Below are 19842 nucleotides of genomic sequence, written 5' to 3' on the forward strand. Positions count from 1 at the left end.
AACAGATTGATAAGGTAATGAAAGATGAAATGTACATCTTTTTATACAGTTATGTGAGTAATGACCTGACGTTGTGACTGAAATGTTGTTGTTGTTGTTGTTTTATGGTTGATTATTTGACAGGAGATAAAGCTAATATGCGGCAAATCGAAGCACTCCCATAATACCTGCAAGCAGCACTTGTACAAGTACAAGGCTTTGGTCATTCACCGAATTTTCAACGGGAAGAACGCGAGAGAAAGGTGCAAGCATATGCACTTATGTTAAAAGCTGTAAATTGTGATTTTATCACTTAAACTCGATGGTCAAAGTTGTGTCCTGGAGATACTTTAATGCTTTGATTTATTCATAAATCTGCTTTTGATCATACATGTTTCATTTATTTCTGTAAACATCTGTTATTATCTGTAAAGAAAATTACAAAAAGTAAAAAAAAAAAATAAAAAAAAATTGTAATCAGAAATCACTGGGCTGATTATTTTTTGTATTACCTGTACTATATTAGTTAACACATATAACTGTACTTATATGACAATAAATATAGCATGCATGCCAATGTTGTGTGACTAAAGAGAAATAAATAAATGAATGTTTGCCGGATTTATTGTTTCCATCCAAAGTTTTAGACGTAGCTGATGAATAAATTTTTTTTTTTTTTTTATTTTTTTTTTTTTTAAAAAGCTAATGCGCCATGATTTCATAATTTTTGTTTAGCACCCAAAAATACCCAGGACTTTAATATGGACAAATGAAAACAATTTAACAGTCAACTGTTCCAACACAATCCTTTATTATTATTGTTTTTTAACCTTTTTAAAAATTTAATTTAACCAGGAAATTCATTTTGGCAAACAACAAAGCCACTTGAAGTGAAAAGTTGAAGTGTTTACTTTAGAGAGAAAAATATGCATTGTTTTCCTTGCATATATAGGAATATAGAAATAAAAGAATGCCTTTAAAACATAAACAGAGATGAATTTGTCCGGCTTTAATGCTTTGTTGCACACACCGATACTGATGAGGAACACAAAGACACATTGGATTCGGGAACCTTTAGAAAATTTAGGAAATAAAGATCTTCAAAAACTTAAGCTGCATTCTAGCAAACATATTATAATCAGACGAAAGAACAGAACATATAATCTGACAAAATAATGGAAACTTACTCGCTGTCTTCGGATGCATTCCCTCCAAGAAAACTCACTTCCCCAAACTGTTACTTCAAAACCATGTTCATAATTCGAAATAAATAAATAAATAAATAAATAAACATTAGGAAAGAATGAAGCTAAACATTTGATCAACTAATATATATCTTTGTATATAATAAAACATATTCACTTTAATGATTCGGTTCGTTCGAATTAATCGGGCAACGATTCATTCGAACGAACCGAATCATTAAAGTGAGTCATGGAGTAAGGGCAGACGTGCGCGCGCCGCCACTTACCGTTCGCACGTACGCACGGTTCCAAAGTGAGTACAATTCTATTTTAAAATAGTTTAAATAAAGATGAAAAAACAGCTTTGCTAGCGAAAAACTTCACATATATTTACATATTCTTTACTGTGTGTAAATGTCGTCGCTGTGCGATTAATTTATCCGCGTACTGTGGTCATTTAGTCTGACAGCTACGTAGCTAATTTTACTAATTTAATGCTAGCTAATTAGCATCTAGTTCTAATTCTGTGACGTAATGTGACGTGACGTTTCTGCACTGAAAACATCTTTATTATTCAGTTTTATTCACTTTGCCTCAAAGATAGGACAAGAAAAAAGATGTTGTGACATAACTACAGGTTGTTGTTTCGAGAAAGGTATCAGTTTGTTTATATTTATTTAGTAATGTTGTGTATAACAAACTAATCTGTGAAACTAATCTCACACTAAGTGTGGAAAAGGAAAGTTTTTTTTGTTTAATGAATTGTTTATTTGTTTTTGCAAAAATAATATTATCATTAATATTAACATTTGGCTCCCCTTTGGGTTTCTTTTTGGGAACCTTTTCATGACGTTCTCGTGAGGTATTTTTTTTTTTTTTTTTTAATGAAGCCAATGCTGCTTCTGGGAACTTTAAAACACATCCATCGCTCACGGTTATGGAACAACTTGCGTTAAACTTTTGCCAAACGTTGCTTTTTTTTGGTAACTAATAACTAACCTTCAAGTAACGTTTGCTCAACGTTTTTTCATCATCTCATTACAAAAGGTTTGTCAAATAGGTATGTTCCAAAATAACCTTCCAGGAACGTTTCTGCAATGTTCTTTTATCGTCTCATAACAAAAGGTTTGTCAAATAGGTATATTCCAAACTAACCCTCCAGGAACGTTTCCTCAACGTTCTTTTATCATCTCATAACAAAAGCTTTGTCAAATAGGTATATTCCAAACTAACCTTCCAGGAACGTTTCCTCAACGTTCTTTCATCGTCTCATAACAAAAGGTTTGTCAAATAGGTATATTCCAAACTAACCTTCCAGGAACGTTTCCGCAACATTCTTTCATCGTCTCGTAATAAATAGGTATATTCCAAACGAACGTTCCTGTAACGTTCTTCTTTGCTCTCATAAAGGGAAGTTTGCCAAATGGGTATGTAATTTTTTACTACAAACTAACGTTCTAGGAACGTTCCCATAGCAGTGTCTTACAGGATGTTCTGAAAGTTCCGTGACGTTTTTAGGTTCTATACATAAAAATATCATAGATGTGCTGCATTCGATGGAAGCTTGTAAGACAAAATTTCTGACCTCCTAAAAAGGAAAAATCAACCCCCTTACAATAAAAATAAATAAACGTTCCCTGATTAATCTTGGAATACCTGCTTGGAAAATCTGGAAGGTTTCTTCAACCCAGAGTTCAGTGTATGTTGTCATGTCAACATGGCTGCTTTCACCGTCAATTTCCCGATAGGTTCTAATAATGTAAAGGTTACCAGAATGTTAGAGGAAGGTTCTCCAAACCATCCTGGGTTACTACGTTTAAAAACTGTTTAATGTTTTTCTTTATAAAACATTATATCTCAGTAAAGAAAGCTTTCCTGGAAAATCAAATGGGACCTAAAAAAGAGGATTCATTTCAGGATCCAAAAACAAACGTTTCCAGAACGTTCTGAGAACCAACGTCAGACAATCGCTAGCTGTGTAATACTTTATCCAGCCGTATATTTGGTCAACCTCTTTATTCGGGATAGTTTGGTATACGGTATTGCAGAAAAGATATAAACGTATTTGATGATAAAACGTGGTTGTGATGTGGAATATAAAAGACTCCTACTTTTTGTTCTTTCCGTATCGTTTCAGGCTGTACGAGCATGATGAAGCAGCTCAACCGTGCCGAGACTCCACCGTCCATCACGTTACGTATCGGATCGGCGGTGGCTCACAGCCTTCAGCTCCGACGAGGCCTTCGGGTGAAGCGTCCGAACGTTCAGGGCCCTCGGGGACCGCCGGGAAAGAGCCAGAACAATGGCACGACTCGGCATCGCGGTCAGATCTCCTGTCTGAGCAAACACCTGTGGGGTCCGACCCTGGTCGTCCAGCGCCAGGAGATGGCTGCTTACTTCAGGCTTTTTGGTGAGGATAAACTGATGGTGTAGATAGTTTTACGGTATTCTTAATGTTTTGATGGTTTATTTTATGTCAGATCTGTCGTAATGAAAAAAGATTACGCCGATCCAATACCCAAGATTACCATCAGGCCGATACCGGCTAAAGATCTGAGCGGATTCAATCCGATCCTGTGACAGATTGTGAAGATTGGTTTTTCTATTTGGAACCAGAAATGTTTACTTATAAAGATTTTTTTTTTTTGTTAGGACTGATTTTCATATCTATACTTATTATTAATTAAAATGTAATTTGCAATATAAGTGATTTTTGTTTGGGATGTTATCAAGGCTTCAGTGTTCGTATCGGTATCAGAAAAGAAAAAAGCAAATATGAGCAAACAAGGCTGTGAAAACTTGTCTTAATTGTTTAACCTTTTGATCTTTGGTTTGAAAAAATTCACAAAAACACTCGCATGGGGAAAAATCGCTGTTAAATATAGGTGTGCAACAATTATTGGCACCCTTTTAGTCGGTACTTTGTGCTACCTCTCTTTGACAAGATGACCGCTCGGAGTCTTCTCCTATAACGCCTGATGAGGTTGGAGAATACATGGTGAGGGATCTGAGACCATGAGGATATGTAAGGGAAATGTTTGGTGCCCCAAAACTCTAAAACAACCTACCTGTTGACCAAAAGCGCATTATTCCTAGTTTATTTGTTTGTTTGTTTTTTTACATCTAAGGATCCAGAAAACCTTCTGAGGTTAATCCTGAATATTATTAATTCGGCAATTTTTTTGTCTGTTTCTTACTGCGTCACTTGTTTTTTTTCTTTTCTTAGACGACGATCTCATCCAGGATTTTCTGTGGATGGACTGCTGTTGCAAAATTACAGATAAGGTACTAAAGTCAAATTCAGTTCGATTTAGTTTTTAACAAAATGAACAATGCTATTACAGATGGTAATATTTATATTTCAGGATTTTTTATGTACAAGGTAAGAAAAACAACAGGTTTTTACTTTGTAATCCACTTTTTTTTGTTTGTTGTAGTATTTGCTCGCCATGACGTTCGTCTACTTCAAGAGGGCGCGCTTCAGCATCAGCGAGCACAGCAGGATGAACTTCTTTATCGCGCTGTAAGTTCATTTCATTAAAGCGGTATTTCAGCAAAAATCCTAATGTGGATAAAGTTCATGTCTTTTTCTTTCTCTCCATGTTTAATAATAAGAACTGGCTTAAACAGGAGCCGGTATGACTTGGGGTTTTGGTTTTACCGGAATGGTCTGAGTGACAACAGCAAAAGCAGTTATTGATTATTTGTATATAGAGTTTAATTATCTAATCAACCAATCATGTGGCAGCAGAACAATGCATAACATCATGCACATACAGGTCGAGAACTTTAGTTAAGGTCCACGTCAAACATCAGGATGAAGAAAAAGTGATGAGAGGGGTCAGAGGAAAATGGCCAGATTGGTTTGAGCTGACAGGAAGGATATAACAACTCAAATTATCACTCTTTACAACCATGGTGAGCTGAAAAGCATCTCAGCATGCACAAAACATCGAACCGCGAGGTGGACGGGTTACAACAGCAGGAGACAACATCAGGTTCCACTGCTTTCAGCCAAGAACAGGAATCTTAGGCGATCATGGGCACGAACTGGACAGCTGAAGACTTGGGAAAAGACCAGGTCACTTTTCTAACGTGCAATTAGTCTGTTATATTTTCAATACAGTGCGTACTGGTGACACCTTGTGGTCAAGATGATGAATTGCAGCTCCTGGTGGGTTTCATGCATATCAACTGGTAAAGTGAATTAATGCTGTACAGCACTTAAAGGATGTGTTTGTGTATGTGTGTATATATAATATATACACACACACTACCTGTCAAAAGTTTGGATACACTTGACAAATGTTTCTCCTGATGTTAAAAACCTTTTGATCTGAAGGTGTATGATTAAATGTTTGAAATCGGTGTTGTAGACGAAAATATCATCGTATTAATTTCTTTCATTAGAAAACTAACACTTTATTTACAATTTTTTTTTTTTTTTTTTTTTTTTAAACGTTCGACTCGGAGGGAAATATTCGGAAACGCAGCCGATAAGAGTCCAGCGAAGGCGGGAACTCCTTTAATGCTATTTAAAAAGCATCTCGGGGGAAATTCCAGAAGAAATCGGATGAGAAAATGCCAAGAATACGTTTCTGGAAATTCTAGGCAAAAATGGCGTCTAGTTGAAGATGATAAAATACTAAATTATTTTGATTTATTTTGGATTTTATTTTATTTTTTTTTATCACAACATAATTCCCGTTCCATTTGTGTTACTCCAGAGTTTTGGTGACTTTATTATTATTTATTATTATTATTATTATTATTATTATTATTATTTGGTTTTTCAACTTGGTTTTATAAATAAAATCAGTTCTCGTAAGTGGACTCGGACCACTTTTAGCCCTGACTGCATCACTCTTGGTGTGTGTCATAGATACCTAGCAAACACCATGGAGGAGGATGAAGAGGAGGAAAAGTACGAGATCTTCCCCTGGGCTCTGGGAAAAAGCTGGAGGAAGCAGTTCCCTCGTTTCCTGAAGCAAAGGGACAAGCTGTGGGCTCGCATCGAGTACCGGGCTGCAGTCAGCCGCCGCTGCTGTGAGGAGGTAACAATCCACCTCACGTCTTCCTCATGGCATTTCAGGGAGGTTGTCCGCACCACTGTAGTATCTGACTTGTTCATTAGGGAACTACATCTACATCTATATCTACATTTGTGAATTCCCACTCTAGCTCGCCCCTATCACAGGTCCACTACCAACGAGGGAGGGCTTACAACTTCTATCTAGATATTAGGTGTAACAATACATTGTGACACAATGCATCGTGGTGCAAATTTGTTATTAATTATCCACCTAATGCAGTTGTACGGTTTGAACACCAGAGGTCCCAACGTGCACAACCCGTACAGTTGAAGCATATAGATGGTGCCTAATCGCCAACCAGTTTTTACAGGTTATACAGTTCCACCTCCTTATAACTATTAAAAAGACCTCTTCAGTAGGTTGCAAATAACACCAGCTGTGTGCCGGTGCGATCTATCGTGCCCGAGAAAAAGAGAACATAAAAGCCGGCCATCTCAGCCGACCTTGGAGCTCTGTTTCCAGTAAAAACGACCTCTTCAGAAAATCAAGAACATTTTATAAAACAGGGCTTTAAACGAATATAAAATCAACATCAGAAGAGAAGCCGCCTGGATTGCAGCGTCGCTGCGTACAGGAATACTGTGTGTTAACGTTGGCGTGTGAGGTCATACCTAGTTGCCGAAGAAATTACTAGTGTGACCGGCACTTTAATCGTTTTAATTGTTGCAGCCCACGTCATACATTCCTCTGTGTGTGTGTGTGTGTGTGTGTGAGATCAGGTGATGGCCATCGCTCCGTCTCACTTCATTTGGCAGCGAGAGCGAGCTGCTCACCACAGCGGGGCTCAGCGGCAGTACCGGGACAGGGAGGAGGTACAGATCCCGCGAGGTCCAGCTGCCTCTCCCGAGCCCTGTGCTCTGTGTGCTAAAGCCTCATACCTCTCCTCGTCCCCTCTTCCCCTCACACTCAGCCCGAGTCCCCAGGAAACACCCAAGACCCAGAAATTAGTCTGGTCCCGCAGTAAAGCCTCCTGCTACTGCACACACAGCCCAGCAGGTGGGACAGTAAAGCGCTGTACTGGTGAATCTGAAGACATGTAATACTTTTCCTTTCCCCTACCCCCGCTTTATTTATTTATTTATTTGTTTATTTATTTATTTCTCCTCCCCATAAATTAATTGCAGCTAGCTCGTAGTGTACGTTTTACAATCCCGTATTTTTTAATTTACAAACAGGGAGTGACGTTCACAGCGAATCCGGCCATGACGATTCCACAGACTGGATCGACAAGGACTAGAGTCTCGATCGCAACCAGTAACACATCGTCCGTTACCTAGAAACCGCTATGATTTGGAAACGTGCGTCATCAGGTAACGCTACCCACGCGTCAAGGGAACGTTGTCGAACGGATCGACTGCCAGAACGAGCCGCGTTCACGTGCAAAGGCTTCAGTATTTACTGTTCACATGCACTTTTCATCCTGTCACACGTGTTTATCATTATCGCTATTTATCTATGAAGTACTAGCTGTTCACGTGACACTTTAATAGGAATGTTTGTTTTTTTTCGAAGAGCCTAAAGCACATCACACGCACGCCACGAGACGTTCAACGGCTTTCCCGGTCGTACACGATAAAACAAAACGGAAATAACTTATCATTTAAGGCTTGTAAAAGAACTGTTACTGCGTTGTGTTTAAAATTCAAATAAACCAATGAAATAAACGCACTAATGAATGGCCCGTGATTTTTCAGAGGACGCTTTTAATATCGAAATAATCCGGCTGTTAAGACAATCCGATCAGTACAGTGTGGTTTGTTGAATAGATTTTTTTATTGCAAAACGGACCAAAAGCATCATTTGTGAATGTAGTTTATCATAAGCTTGCTTCGGGGTCTTCATAGGTGCTGGAGTTATACAACAGCTATTTGGATATTTTCCTCAGTTTCACAAGGAACGCTGGAAGGAAAAAAAAAAAGAATGGAAAGCATTAGGTTAGGTGGTTTTGATTTTAACGCTGAAGATTTTCCTCATTTCATCTGATGCTTTAAAAATAATTATTCGGGGTACACCTAACGTAAAATGTACAGAGAAAAACTTCCCAAAAGGGGGACTACGGATAAACATACAGACTGGAACTAGAAATTTCCACAGTAATCCGTACGCTGCAGTGGATTACACGATATTAGAAACGTTCACAGTGGATTACTCTTTAGTAAAAACCTTTTGTAGTTTGATCTACACTGAATTGGAAACTTTCTCAGTGGATCATATCAGCCTGTCCATATGATCAACACTGGTTCAGAAACTTCTAGCATGGATCACTTCGCGTTGGAAACATCTGCAGTGGATCCCATCACTCCCATCCCTGGGCGACGGGGTAGGGTGGCAAGATGGAAGGCTTTTTTAACCAAAAATAGAAAATGCATCCAATCTCCCAAAACCATGTGGAATAGTTCGTTACGGTCTGATGAGACCAAAGGTGAACTTTTTGGCCATAATACCAAAAAATATGTTTGGCACAAAAAAAAACAAACAAACAACACAGCACATCACCAAAATAGACCATCCCCATGGTGAAGCACGGTGGTGGCTGCATCGTACTTTGGGGCTGTTGTTCTTCAGCTGGATGGAACTGGGGCTGTAATCAGGGTGGAGCGAATCACGAAGAGCTCCGAATACCAGTCGCTTTTGGAGCAACACCTTAAATCTTCTGCTAAAGCACTTAAGACGAAGAGGAATCTCACCGTTCAGCATGACGACGACCCGAAACAAACCTCCAGACCGACAGAGGAACGGCTTCACCAAAACGACTGCAAGGTTTTGGAGTCCAGACCTAAATCCAATCAAAGATCTGTGTGGTGACCTGAAGAGGGCTGTGTACAGGAGATGCCCCGCCAGTCTGACAGAGTTAGAACGCTTTTACAAGGGAGAATGGAAAAATATTGTACTGCTCAGTCGAGACGCTCCGAACGGATCGACTCTTACTCAACAACGATTGAACGCTGTGAAAAAATCTAAAAGGTGTTAGTTTAGGGGTGTGCAAACTTATACAACCAGGGTACTGTACTACCCCTATTGTAGGGGGACGGGGGGGGGGTGTTTACGGGTCATGGTGGAGCGACCAAAAACTCCTGCAGAAGATCAGCGTGGATGTGGAACTTCAGCACCAGACGACACCTGATCAAAATCTTTTGCAGCAGATCACTGTTTTAAGACCGGATCACACCGGTCCAGAAACGTATACCGCAGATCACGCTTACCCGTGTGTCCGTTCTGTTCGGGGTGTGGCCGAGCGATGTACGGGACGCTCCCGAAGGGGAAGTGTGCTGGACTCTCGTGTCCTTCTAAAACCCAAAACGGAACATAATCGCTGTAAATTATCTGTTAGAATGATGTAAATAGCACTGGACGATTAACATTTCTGTTTATTAGTTCACATCTCTGCATGACGTAAACATTATTTCTTTTTTTTTTTTGAATACAGTGGAAGTTTTAGATAGAAGCATACTGTTAAAATATACAGTAAAAAAAAAAAAAAAAACGTTACCTTCCGCGTCGTCGTTCTCGCTCTCCGCGGTTTCTTCACCCGGGGGTTTTTTCCGCCGGTTGAAGGAGCCGTCTTTTTGGAGCGACGGCGCGAGCAGCCAATCCCTGTACTGCACCTCGACGACGCGTTCGCACACCAGAGGGAGTGTGGAGCAGCGCAGTCCTTCCATCAAGTCGATGATCTGCGTAACGCTGGCGTGCGTCATACAGGTGCGTGACGGATTAAAGGAGGGAAAAGTGTCCCGTGTTCAAACGTGTCGAGATCTACAGGATTTCAGTAAACAACAACGCTACAGTGGTGTATTCAAATTCAAATTCTGCCCAGGTCAGCCGGTACGACCTGATCGGACGCTTGTTCCCGTAGCTGAAGATTCCTTTTCTCCGGGAAATTATCGTGTCTAGAAAATATCGTGTTTTATCATTTATTTAATTTTTTTTTTTTAACGAAGACGAAGCGTCTCCGTGACCTGAGAGACGAGACGAACGCTGCGTTGTATACGTGCTAACAACAAAAAGGATCATTTAAGATCCAAGTACCAAAATTTAAAAAAATTAAAAAACCCTTTTAAGTAATACAAAAAGTAAGCAGCCATAAATAAATAAATAAATAAAAGGACAACTTTAGTCCAAGTGCACAAACAGTAAAACAACAGGTTCGAAGACTATACTGAATATAATACAAGAGGAGCAAAGTGTCTACTTATTAAAGGTGGGGGGGGGGGGGCGGGGGCTTACTTGGCCTGATAGATGGCACACACACCTCCTGTATGGAGATGAGGTACGACTGTGGGTAAAGCCAGATGAGGGTTAATCATATCCAGAGCCACCTGAAACACACACACACACACACCAGTACAAACTGAAATCTGCCGCACTAGACCAATAACTTCGAGGTATTTTGCAGGTGTAACTCGTTCTGTAAAATACACAACAATGTTTTTAAAATCTTTCTAAAAGTATTTTCTAATTGCTCAGTTGATTAGTTTCCTGTGCCGGCGGCTCTGGCAGTAGCGCAGCTGCAAAGCACAGGGTTAATATAAATGCGCTCGTTCTAATACGTTATATAGCAACAACCGATTATTTATTTATTTTTTTAAAAGCGTAATAGTTGATACGGTGACGTTTCCGTGTGGACGTTTGTTCAAGGGGTCTCCGGCGTCAGCGCTCTGTCGCAGTCGGAGGTGACGCTGTAAATTTCAGTTTTCTCGGTGACGGCGCTCATTTTTCTGAGTTTTTTTCTGTCTTATTAATTTTAAGAGAGGATAAAGAGAGGCCGGGGAGGGAACGACCGTTTATCGCTGCTATAACTTGTTTAAAATATAGAATATAATATAAAAATGTAATCATTGGAAACTCGTGGTGTAAGAGGAATAAAACACTTTTTGTACTGGAGAGGGTCGGGTTGATTATTTTCCACTAACAGCATGACACGTGGTTTTCTTCCTAACTCGATAAACGTGCTAAGTTGCAGTGTTCGGACCCCTTACGGAATTGAAGCTCCGCCCGGCAAGCGAGGGGGCGGCGTTTGTGAGATCTCCGAGGTGGAAGTGGACGTTTTCAGGCCACTCGTTTCCACTGCGCAGCCTCCAGGACGAACGCCAGCGCTCGTAATTTAACACGGCCCGTCTGTGGTGGTCCGCTCTTACTTCGACACTCAGCACGCTTCCACTAGAGCCCACTGAGGGGGGGATGAACACACACACACACACACACACAGAGCAGCTAGTCAGATGGGGTCCTTCAAGCAGGTTCCTAACGGAAGCAGAACCGACTGCCAGTTATCGAGACTGCTCGTCTACTGACGTTAGTCTAAAACCTCCACCCCCGATGTAGCGCACACGCTTTCATTTCATGAGCTAAAAATGATGTGATTTCAAGTCGAAACCCTTTAGAAGTCTTCGATGTTTGACGATACCTGTGAACCTGGTACGATACGAGTGTGTAATTCAGGAGCCTCGGATCGATACATGATTAACTGATGAGAACGTGAGGGAGAACCGATATCAATCGCGAACGATGACATAGAGAAGGACTATTTTAAAAGCATACGGTTAGGGTTAGTCCGATCCATAATCATTCCTGCCTGCTGCCGTCAAACTTTATAACTCACCCGACCTTTATACCTCCTCACACACTCTTGTTAGATGAATTCATCTCTGCCTGTTAGACCTACGGTCAGGAGCTGGACTTTAAATGACCTCTCATCTTTTGCACGCCACTTATACATAATATTTACAATCATATTTATATATCTGGTTCAGAATTTCTGCGTATACCATATCTACATTACATTTCGATTATATTTAGACAGTTTATGGGATCTATACACCTACAGACTGGTCTGTCTCATGTCGTCTCTGCACCTTATCCCCTTACTTCACATGGTGAAGTTTTTAACTGTGCAAAGCTTCCGCTATATTCGTATCCCTCCTTCTATATGCACTACCTCAGTGGTACTCATTGCATTCATTTGACATTGTACTGCGATTATACTGTATTGTGACTGTACTTAATGCACCTGGCTGCGAAGACACCTTCATTTACCCGCTTGGGATTAATAAAGTCATCCATCTATTTATCTCTCTAATCTATCCCAGCTATCTGTCATACCAAGGCTACACGTGTCTGACAGAGATAGCGTAAGGTTGAGAATCATTCTGGCATTTTGTGGGTCTGAATTAACCTCCGTCGTGTGTAGATAAAAAGAAAAGAACCTGCTCGGGACAGGAAGAGACTCATGGCCCCGGATCCAGAGCCCGACTCCAGCACGCAGTCTCCCTCGTTAACGTCCATCATCATCAGCATGGCGCTGGCGTCCTGCAGAGAGACGAGGGGAAACGAGTCACGTGTCGAACCACTTTTTATTTCTGTTTTTTTTTTGTAGATGTAGAGAACGCCACTGCTCTCGTAACGTGATTTAATCAAAATCGTTTCTCTTTTCAACATCTGAACTGTCCGTTAGTGCGAGTAGAGAAACGCGTATATGACTCCGACCGTGCGTATGAAGCACGACAGGATACGTGTACGTGTTTTATAAAATGCAATGCAGTCGGTGACAGTTTTATTTTATTTTTTTGCGGTCCCTGTTCGCAAACAGTTTGAGAACCCCTGATCTAAAGTATAAATTCAGGCGCTTACGGTTTCATACTAGTGTCCAGAAGGTTGTAAGTTCACATCCCAGAACGGCCAGAGAGCCGTGAAAGCCCGAGCTCTGTGTCTGAATATAAAGAAATGGGCGTGTGAGTGTATAAAGGCTTACTTTTGGGTAAGCAATAGCAGGCCCTCTTTTCATAAACAGCGTGAACTCTTCGAGACTGGGCCTGCGGATGAGCATAGGGATCCCCAGGCTGGTGCGTAAAACCGTCCCAGCGTGGCAGCCCTGGATGGCATCATGAGCTATGAAACCACTGTTGCTCCCCAGCTTGGATCCTTTCTCCAGCTGGAACATTTTCTGTAACTCCAGCCTTCGTTTACGGCGGTACTCAGCGAGGAGGACTTCTCCGAAGCACATCAGACGCTCCCCAGGTAGAACGTGCGTCAAATCTTCTTTGCTTTCGTTTACAACACCATCTCCACTTTGTTCGTGAACATCTAGATCTTCGATGAGCTTCTTTGGAGTCTGTGTTTCCGTATCATCGTTCTCTTCCCTTGGTTTTTTCCCTCTGAGTTCCCAGACCTCCTCACTTAACGATTCCTGGGGTAACATTTGACTCACCCTCTCTAAAGGTGACAAGGGTCGCCTCCCAAATCGAGAAGCTCCCTTTGAGAATGGAAAAAGCGCTGGACTGGATGGTACCGGTGCTCCAGAATCATCATCTCCTCCATCCGGACCTGTACCAAACCGCTTGATCCAAGTGAATGAAGCGATTCTGAGATCAGTCCGGTTGACCTTATGACTTAAACATGTGGCACACACTCGGGCCAGCCTTGGTGTCATTTTAATTGAGGGACCCAAATTGAAACACAACCCAAAGGCAGACATCAGCTAAGCTTCGTAAGACTATCAGGGTTTCTACCAGTGATGAAATGTTTCTCATTCATTAATTGTACGTACATATAAAATGTACACGTAAATGTCAAACAATTCTAATCAAAGGGCACGCGCTTTGTCTTAAAGAAAAACTATCAATAAAATAGAAGCGCAAACTCCAGAACCAGAAAGCGACTTTAAATGTAATGACACGTTAAAAGCAATGCACTGAGAAAGCGATAGTAAACAAATCCAACCGCAGCGTGACTCTCACAGAGCGGCGCCATTTTGGATTTGACTACGTCATCAATAAGAGACGAACATGCTGCAGGACAAAGAGTGACCACAAGATGCCGGCAAAAACCCGACGTGCTGTTTCAGTAAATACAAAGAGAAATAAAACGGAAATGTATATTTATATAAATATAAAAAAGGCAATACATCCAATACATTGTACGCATTTGTCACATTTGTACGGCTTATATGCTAGTGGGATGTTAAATACTGCGCAATTTAGTATCAATTAATTGAATGTTTAATCTGATTTCCAAAGCAATAGAAGATGGTATTTAGCCTTAAATATATTTCTACAGAATAAATACATACAAATATTATATTTCTACATATAAAATGTAGCCATAATAAGCAAACTATCTATCTAATAGTCATTATACGTGTGAAGAAATTCGAATTAAATATGATAAACTTGATATTTCCTTATTTTCCTTTAAACAGTTTTTGTTCACTAATATCTTCTACAGTAAAATCACATAGGTTTTGCCAGAAAAGTTTCATATATATATATATATATATATATATATATATATATATATATATATATATATATATAGATAGATAGATAGATAGATAGATATATAGATATATACACGTCGACATAAACACAAAGATCTTAAATTACTATACAATAAAATGCAGCAGTGATTTTTAAAGTAATATAGTGGATAACAGAAAATCTACACACCCCTGTTAAAATTGCAGGTCTTAGTTATATTAAAAAATTAAACCAACTTAAATCATGTCAGATCTTTTCCCACCTTTAATGTGAAATACCAAGCGACAAAATTCAAGCAAAAAAAACAAGTAGAAACATTTCAGGTGAACAAAAAAAAAGAAAAAGGACAAAATTACAGTAACTTGGTTACACAAGTGTGCACACCCTTTAACTAACACTTTAACTAACTTTAACTAACTACTGTTAAAGTAACTTCGAATATATTTACTAATTTTTAAAAAATCCAGAAAGCTGGTATGCAAAATGATCTTTTGTTAGCTCATGAGAAGTTTTATTGTTTTTTTTTTTTTTTTCGAAACACTAACTGGAACAGAAAAACAGGTCAGTATTAGCACTCACGAACAATCTAGAATAGTACATAAGTATGCGATTTGAGACACAGTGCTAGTTTGGTAGATGTAGGTTGAGGTAGATGGACGGATTAGATTTGTCCATTTTTAATCGCTGAACTGCACAAGTGCAGTGTGTCAGGATAGTGAAAAAAGGATAGTGAAAATAACACGTTCACTATTCACTTAAATTCATTTCCTATGTCTGAATGTTTCCTCCAGTAACATTTAAAAATACTAGCACACAACATAAGCCTTTGATTTTTTCTAATATTGATCTGTAAAATAGGTGAATAAAATAAAAGATTGTGCGTCTCTCGTGACCCCATTTACAATTCAAGCGATCCCTAGTTGGGGAACCCCTGACGCATTTCTTCATTAGCAAGCAAAAGTTTGCTGCTCATTCCAAAATTATTTAGTTTCTCATATGCAATCACAAGTTTTATGTCGCCTGGTCTTTTTCCCAGCTTTAACCGTCCGGTTTTTGTGCCCACTGTAGCCTCAGATTCCTGTTCTTGGCTGACAGGAGTTCTGAGATGCTTTTCTGCTCACCACGGTTGTACAGACTGGTTATTTGTGTTACCGTAGCCTTCCTGGATTTTTTTAAGTAGATTTGTTGTCTCACAGCTTCAGGATCCCCAATTTGATCCTGAGCTCAGGTCACTGGAGGTTTGAACATTCCATGTGGGTTTCCTCCGGGTTCTCCGGTTTCCTCCCACATCCCCAAAACATACCAGTAGGTAGATTAGCTATGTTAAATGTACCCTAGGTGTGAATGAGTCTCATCCAGGGTGTATTCCCACCTCACGCAGAGTTTTCCCGGGATTGTGACCCAGACCAGGATAAAGTGCTGACTGAAAGTGAGTGAAAGTCCATCCATCTTCTATACCGCTTATCCTTCAGGGTCACAGGGAACCTGGAGCCTATCCCAGGGAGCATCGGTCACAAGGCGGGGTACACCCTGGACGGGGTGCCAATCCATCGCAGGGCAGAATCACATACACACGCACACACCCATGCACACACCCATTCATACACTACGGACACTTTGGATATGCCAATCAGCCTACCATGCATGTCTTTGTGCTGTGGGAGGAAACCCCTGCAGCACGGGGAGAACATGCAAACACACACACACACACACACACACACACACACACACACACACACACAAACAGTGCAGCGACAGGAACCGAACCCCCAACCCTGGAGGTGTGAGGAGAAAGTATCTAATTTTATTATTTTACTCATATAAGTTTAAAAAAAGAGAACATATTCGAGTTTTAATTCACACGTTAACATTTTTTAATTTATAGCAGTATGTTCGCTCCAAAAACTGCATCAGAAGAAGGACGAGCCTGTGAGTATCCTTGACAATATGGAAAACAGACTTCCGGTCCGGAAGGCTTGTTCTTGTTTGTGTTTGTGTTTGGATGTGCCGCCTCTCTCATTTCATAAACACCCAACAGGCCACCGTAGATCCTGGGGGCGGAGTTTCCTAAACGTCAAATCCACCTAACCGTTATAGATTTAATCTTAAAGATTAAAAAAAAAAAAAAAAAAAAACTTACCTTAAAGCACCTTTAATCAGAACATTTGCGTAAAAACAGAAATCAGTTTCCGAACACAGAGACTTTGAATACGTGATGATGACTTCCCGCGCATGCGCGCTGCTACCCTCAGCGCTAGCACGTGTTTACCCAACTACCCCTCCTCCTCCTCCTCCTTCTCCTCAACCTCGCGTGCGCGACGCAGACACACGCAAGTGATCCGAGAATGGCGGCCGACGGAGGCTGTGCTGCTGCTCCTTCTTCTTCAGCGCCGACGCTGCCGTGCTCCTTCTCGCCGAACTCGCGGCATTACCTCGCCGTGTGCGCGCAGGACGGGCGGCTACGGGTCTGGAACGCCGAATCGCGCGCGCTCCACCGCGAGTACGTGCCTTCCGCGCACCTCAGCGCCACTTGTACTTGCATCGCCTGGGGACCATGCCGAGCGACCAAGGTACGCGGCCGTATCCCAAACCGCGCCTCGCTCCCTAACTCGCGCGCACTTCAATCCGCCATGACACATCTCTCCCAAGGCGCCTCGCGCACACTACCTAGCGTCCTAGAATTCAAATTGAGACGCGGCGTCATTTTTTTTTTTAACCCCCTTCTCCACTAACAGAGACGGGCCTGCTAGACACAGCGTGCTAACTTTGCTAGCTTGGATTTCTATACGTGTACAACCTTTAAGACAGCGTTTGATCCACTCCTGGCGTTTTAAAAACATCTTAAAATGAACTCAAGCGCACTCGAGACGTTATTCGGACACGTTTCATCCTGTCCGAGATCTTTTCTAGCTAGCTCGGTTAGCATGTTAGCTTCGAACACCACGTAGTGAAACGCACATGTGTTTCTGGCGCACATGCTCACCTCAGAGACGGCCTCGGTTTATTATTTTAATCATCACTGCTTTTTACTGCTTAACTTTTGATCAGTTTAACCCTGGGTATCAGATTAGTGTTTCTTCCAGCAGCTTGGTGTTGGTTGTAAACTTGTTTTCGTGAATGAATTGTGATCAGAAGAACAGTTCCTTCAGAGCTCCTTAAACTTCATAGCATCTTCATCATGTTTTACTTTTAAACACTTATTTTTAGCTTTAATACTCCTTTAACTTCATGATCAATCTAACCTCAGGATATTTCTCTCATTTTCTAAGTGCATAAATGTTGTGGGATTTTCTTCTTTTATGATGGTGTAAATTACAACTTTTTTCTTTCTTGTTTTTTTTTAATTAATTTTTTTTTTTTAATTTAGTACACCATCAAGTCATTTTAGAGTGTGTGTGTGTGTGTGGGAGAACAACCCCCCCCCCAAAAAAAAAAAAAAACATACAGTAACAGATTTAGTTTTAAGAACAATACCACAAATACGTATGATAACTTTCAGGCAGTGATTTGAAGTTTTTATTTTATTTTATTTTTTTATTTCTAACCTTTCCATGTGTAGATTTGAACACAATGTGCATCACATTAACATCCCTTCCTAAAACTTTAACGAATAAACACGTTTAATACACACTCGTCGTTTTGCTTGAATTTTTTTCCCCCACATTCTATAATAATAATAATAAAGTCATCAGAACTCTTGAGGAACACACATGGAATTATGGGAATTATGTTGTGGTGATAATTCCAAAATAAATCAGAATAACTGAGGATTTTATCATCTTCAAAGTAGACGCGCTTTTCACCTAGAATATTCCAGAAACGTCGTCTCGGCGTTTTCTCACCCGATTTCTTGAGGAATTTCCCCGAGATGTGTTTTTAAACCGTATTAAGGGAGTTCACACCGACGCCGGACTCTTATCGGCTGCTTTTCGGAAAATATTTCCCTCCGAGTCGAACGTTTAAATATATATGTATTTTTACATTGTTAGTTTTCTAATGAAAGAAAACTTAATCACACACCTTCAGATCAAAAGGACTTCAACACCATGAGAAACATTGCCGGCGAGTGTCCACAAACTTTTGAGCGTGTGCGGGGATCCACATCGCGGCCCCCATTTTGAGAACTATTGAAGTAGTCGATGGTCTTAACAATATATATTCTTTATAAATTTTATAACGAATGCTTTTTGCAGGTCTTTTCCTCCGCTCGTTACGTTCCGTCTGCATGAACGGTCAGGATCCAGCAGGAACATGTTGAGCGAAATCCAAACGCGGACCTCACGGAACATCACCTGAGAGGTGGAATTGCAGAGTGTTTGTTGTAAATGATAAACACGAAATTACGCCTCTGCCGCTTTGCTCTCGTGGGGTTTTCACGGCACTTTTCAGACACTTTGTACGTTTTGATGTCGTAATCCGTGTCCAGGGGTCTGGCGTTTTAGTTCCGGACCGAGACCCGTCGTGTGACGCCATGACGACGTGCGTACAGCCGAAATTTGTAAAGGACGACGAAGCTCCCTGGTGTCTGCAGTGCATTGTGGGATATTTTTATTTGATCTTTTTTCAGGAGCGAACGTTCCAGTGGGATTATGTGATTTGAGACGCAACTTAAAATGGCCGCCTCCCTGGTCAGCGCCCTGACTACTGAACTCCCCCCCCCCCCACATTCGGGGACGAATCCGAGGAAAACGAAGCCGCCGTATAACTCTCCCGTTTTTTTTTTCTACGTACCGCCACGTCACGTGTAAATCGAGCGCTTGTGAAATAACCAGGTCGTAATACGGTTCATATGCGACGTGAGGAGAAAAGCTCGTAGCTGGAACAGTTACACAACGTGATGTCGCTAAGACACAATGTGCCGCAGGATTCTGATCAAATCCGACACACACAACCGTACGCAGTCTAGTGTGCAGTGAAAAGCCCTCTGCGACTGTCTGGCGACACAAAACTGTTTATGTAGGAATAGAAAAAGAAAACACACATCAGAGACTCGACTGAAAGGTTTCTCACGATGTTAAAAACGCTTAAAGACGTCGACTTTGAAGATGCTAAAATACTCAATTATTCTGACTTATTTTGGATTTTTTAAATCACAACATGATTCCCATAATTCCATGTGTGTTAGTCCGGAGTTCTGATGACTTTATTATTATTCTAAAATGTAGGAAAAAAAATAAAAATCAAGTATGAGTGTGTCTAAACTTTTGACGGGATGTGTATCTCAGTAATGTGTGTGTGTGTGTGTGTGTGTGTTTATAGGAGGGGCCTCAGAGGAAGAAGAGGAAGTCGGAAGCGGGTCCGGCGTCGGCTCAGCAGTCGGATCTGTTGGCTCTG

General features: G+C 40.9%; 3 protein-coding genes across 5 annotated transcripts in view; 2 read left to right on the forward strand and 1 right to left on the reverse strand.

The window, feature by feature from the left end:
* Nucleotides 1-1384: 1384 nt before the first annotated feature.
* spdya (speedy/RINGO cell cycle regulator family member A) lies at nucleotides 1385-7924 on the forward strand. 3 transcript variants are annotated; one of them, XM_053682772.1, is made up of 7 exons: nucleotides 1385-1476; nucleotides 3301-3573; nucleotides 4390-4448; nucleotides 4601-4686; nucleotides 6046-6217; nucleotides 6976-7292; nucleotides 7432-7924. In XM_053682772.1, exons 2-7 carry the CDS (start codon nucleotides 3312-3314, stop codon nucleotides 7436-7438), a joined length of 903 nt encoding a protein of 300 aa, XP_053538747.1. In that variant the 5' UTR covers nucleotides 1385-1476; nucleotides 3301-3311; the 3' UTR covers nucleotides 7439-7924. The 3 variants fall into 3 exon arrangements, with proteins under 3 accessions (XP_053538747.1, XP_017331492.1, XP_053538746.1); XM_017476003.2 differs by having other exon boundaries at nucleotides 6976-7252; XM_053682771.1 differs by lacking the exon at nucleotides 1385-1476 and adding an exon at nucleotides 1701-1818 and having other exon boundaries at nucleotides 6976-7252.
* Nucleotides 7925-8010: 86 nt separating this feature from the next.
* trmt61b (tRNA methyltransferase 61B) lies at nucleotides 8011-14079 on the reverse strand. Its single transcript, XM_017476001.3, has 7 exons — nucleotides 13005-14079; nucleotides 12460-12562; nucleotides 11233-11423; nucleotides 10481-10572; nucleotides 9747-9937; nucleotides 9460-9543; nucleotides 8011-8155 (listed from the first exon to the last, which is right to left on the reverse strand). Exons 1-7 carry the CDS (start codon nucleotides 13725-13727, stop codon nucleotides 8121-8123), a joined length of 1419 nt encoding a protein of 472 aa, XP_017331490.1. The 5' UTR covers nucleotides 13728-14079; the 3' UTR covers nucleotides 8011-8120.
* A 2723-nt stretch (nucleotides 14080-16802) lies between these two features.
* The window catches only part of wdr43 (WD repeat domain 43), a 16152-nt gene continuing 13112 nt past the window's right edge, over nucleotides 16803-19842 (forward strand). Inside the window, exons 1-2 of the mRNA XM_017476000.3 lie at nucleotides 16803-17078; nucleotides 19768-19842. The exon at nucleotides 19768-19842 is cut by the window's right edge and continues 63 nt beyond it. Of these exons, the coding sequence (XP_017331489.1) occupies nucleotides 16854-17078; nucleotides 19768-19842 (300 nt within the window). The 5' untranslated portion in view covers nucleotides 16803-16853. The remainder of the gene's footprint in view (nucleotides 17079-19767) is intronic.

This window comes from Ictalurus punctatus, chromosome 9, assembly GCF_001660625.3.
Source record: "Ictalurus punctatus breed USDA103 chromosome 9, Coco_2.0, whole genome shotgun sequence".
Classification (NCBI taxonomy): domain Eukaryota; kingdom Metazoa; phylum Chordata; class Actinopteri; order Siluriformes; family Ictaluridae; genus Ictalurus; species Ictalurus punctatus.

Coding starts and splice junctions, on each gene's coding strand:
- trmt61b (XM_017476001.3), bottom strand. CDS start 13,727: ATGTCTGCCTTTGGGTTGTGTTTCAATTTGGGTCCCTCAATTAAAATG. Junction 12,563..13,004: donor CTGCTATTGCTTACCCAAAA/GTAAGCCTTTAT, acceptor GTCTCTCTGCAG/GACGCCAGCGCCATGCTGAT. Junction 8,156..9,459: donor CGAACAGAACGGACACACGG/GTAAGCGTGATC, acceptor TTTTCCTTCCAG/CGTTCCTTGTGAAACTGAGG.
- spdya (XM_017476003.2), top strand. CDS start 3,312: ATGATGAAGCAGCTCAACCGTGCCGAGACTCCACCGTCCATCACGTTA. Junction 4,687..6,045: donor ATGAACTTCTTTATCGCGCT/GTAAGTTCATTT, acceptor TGTGTGTCATAG/ATACCTAGCAAACACCATGG. Junction 6,218..6,975: donor GCCGCCGCTGCTGTGAGGAG/GTAACAATCCAC, acceptor GTGTGAGATCAG/GTGATGGCCATCGCTCCGTC.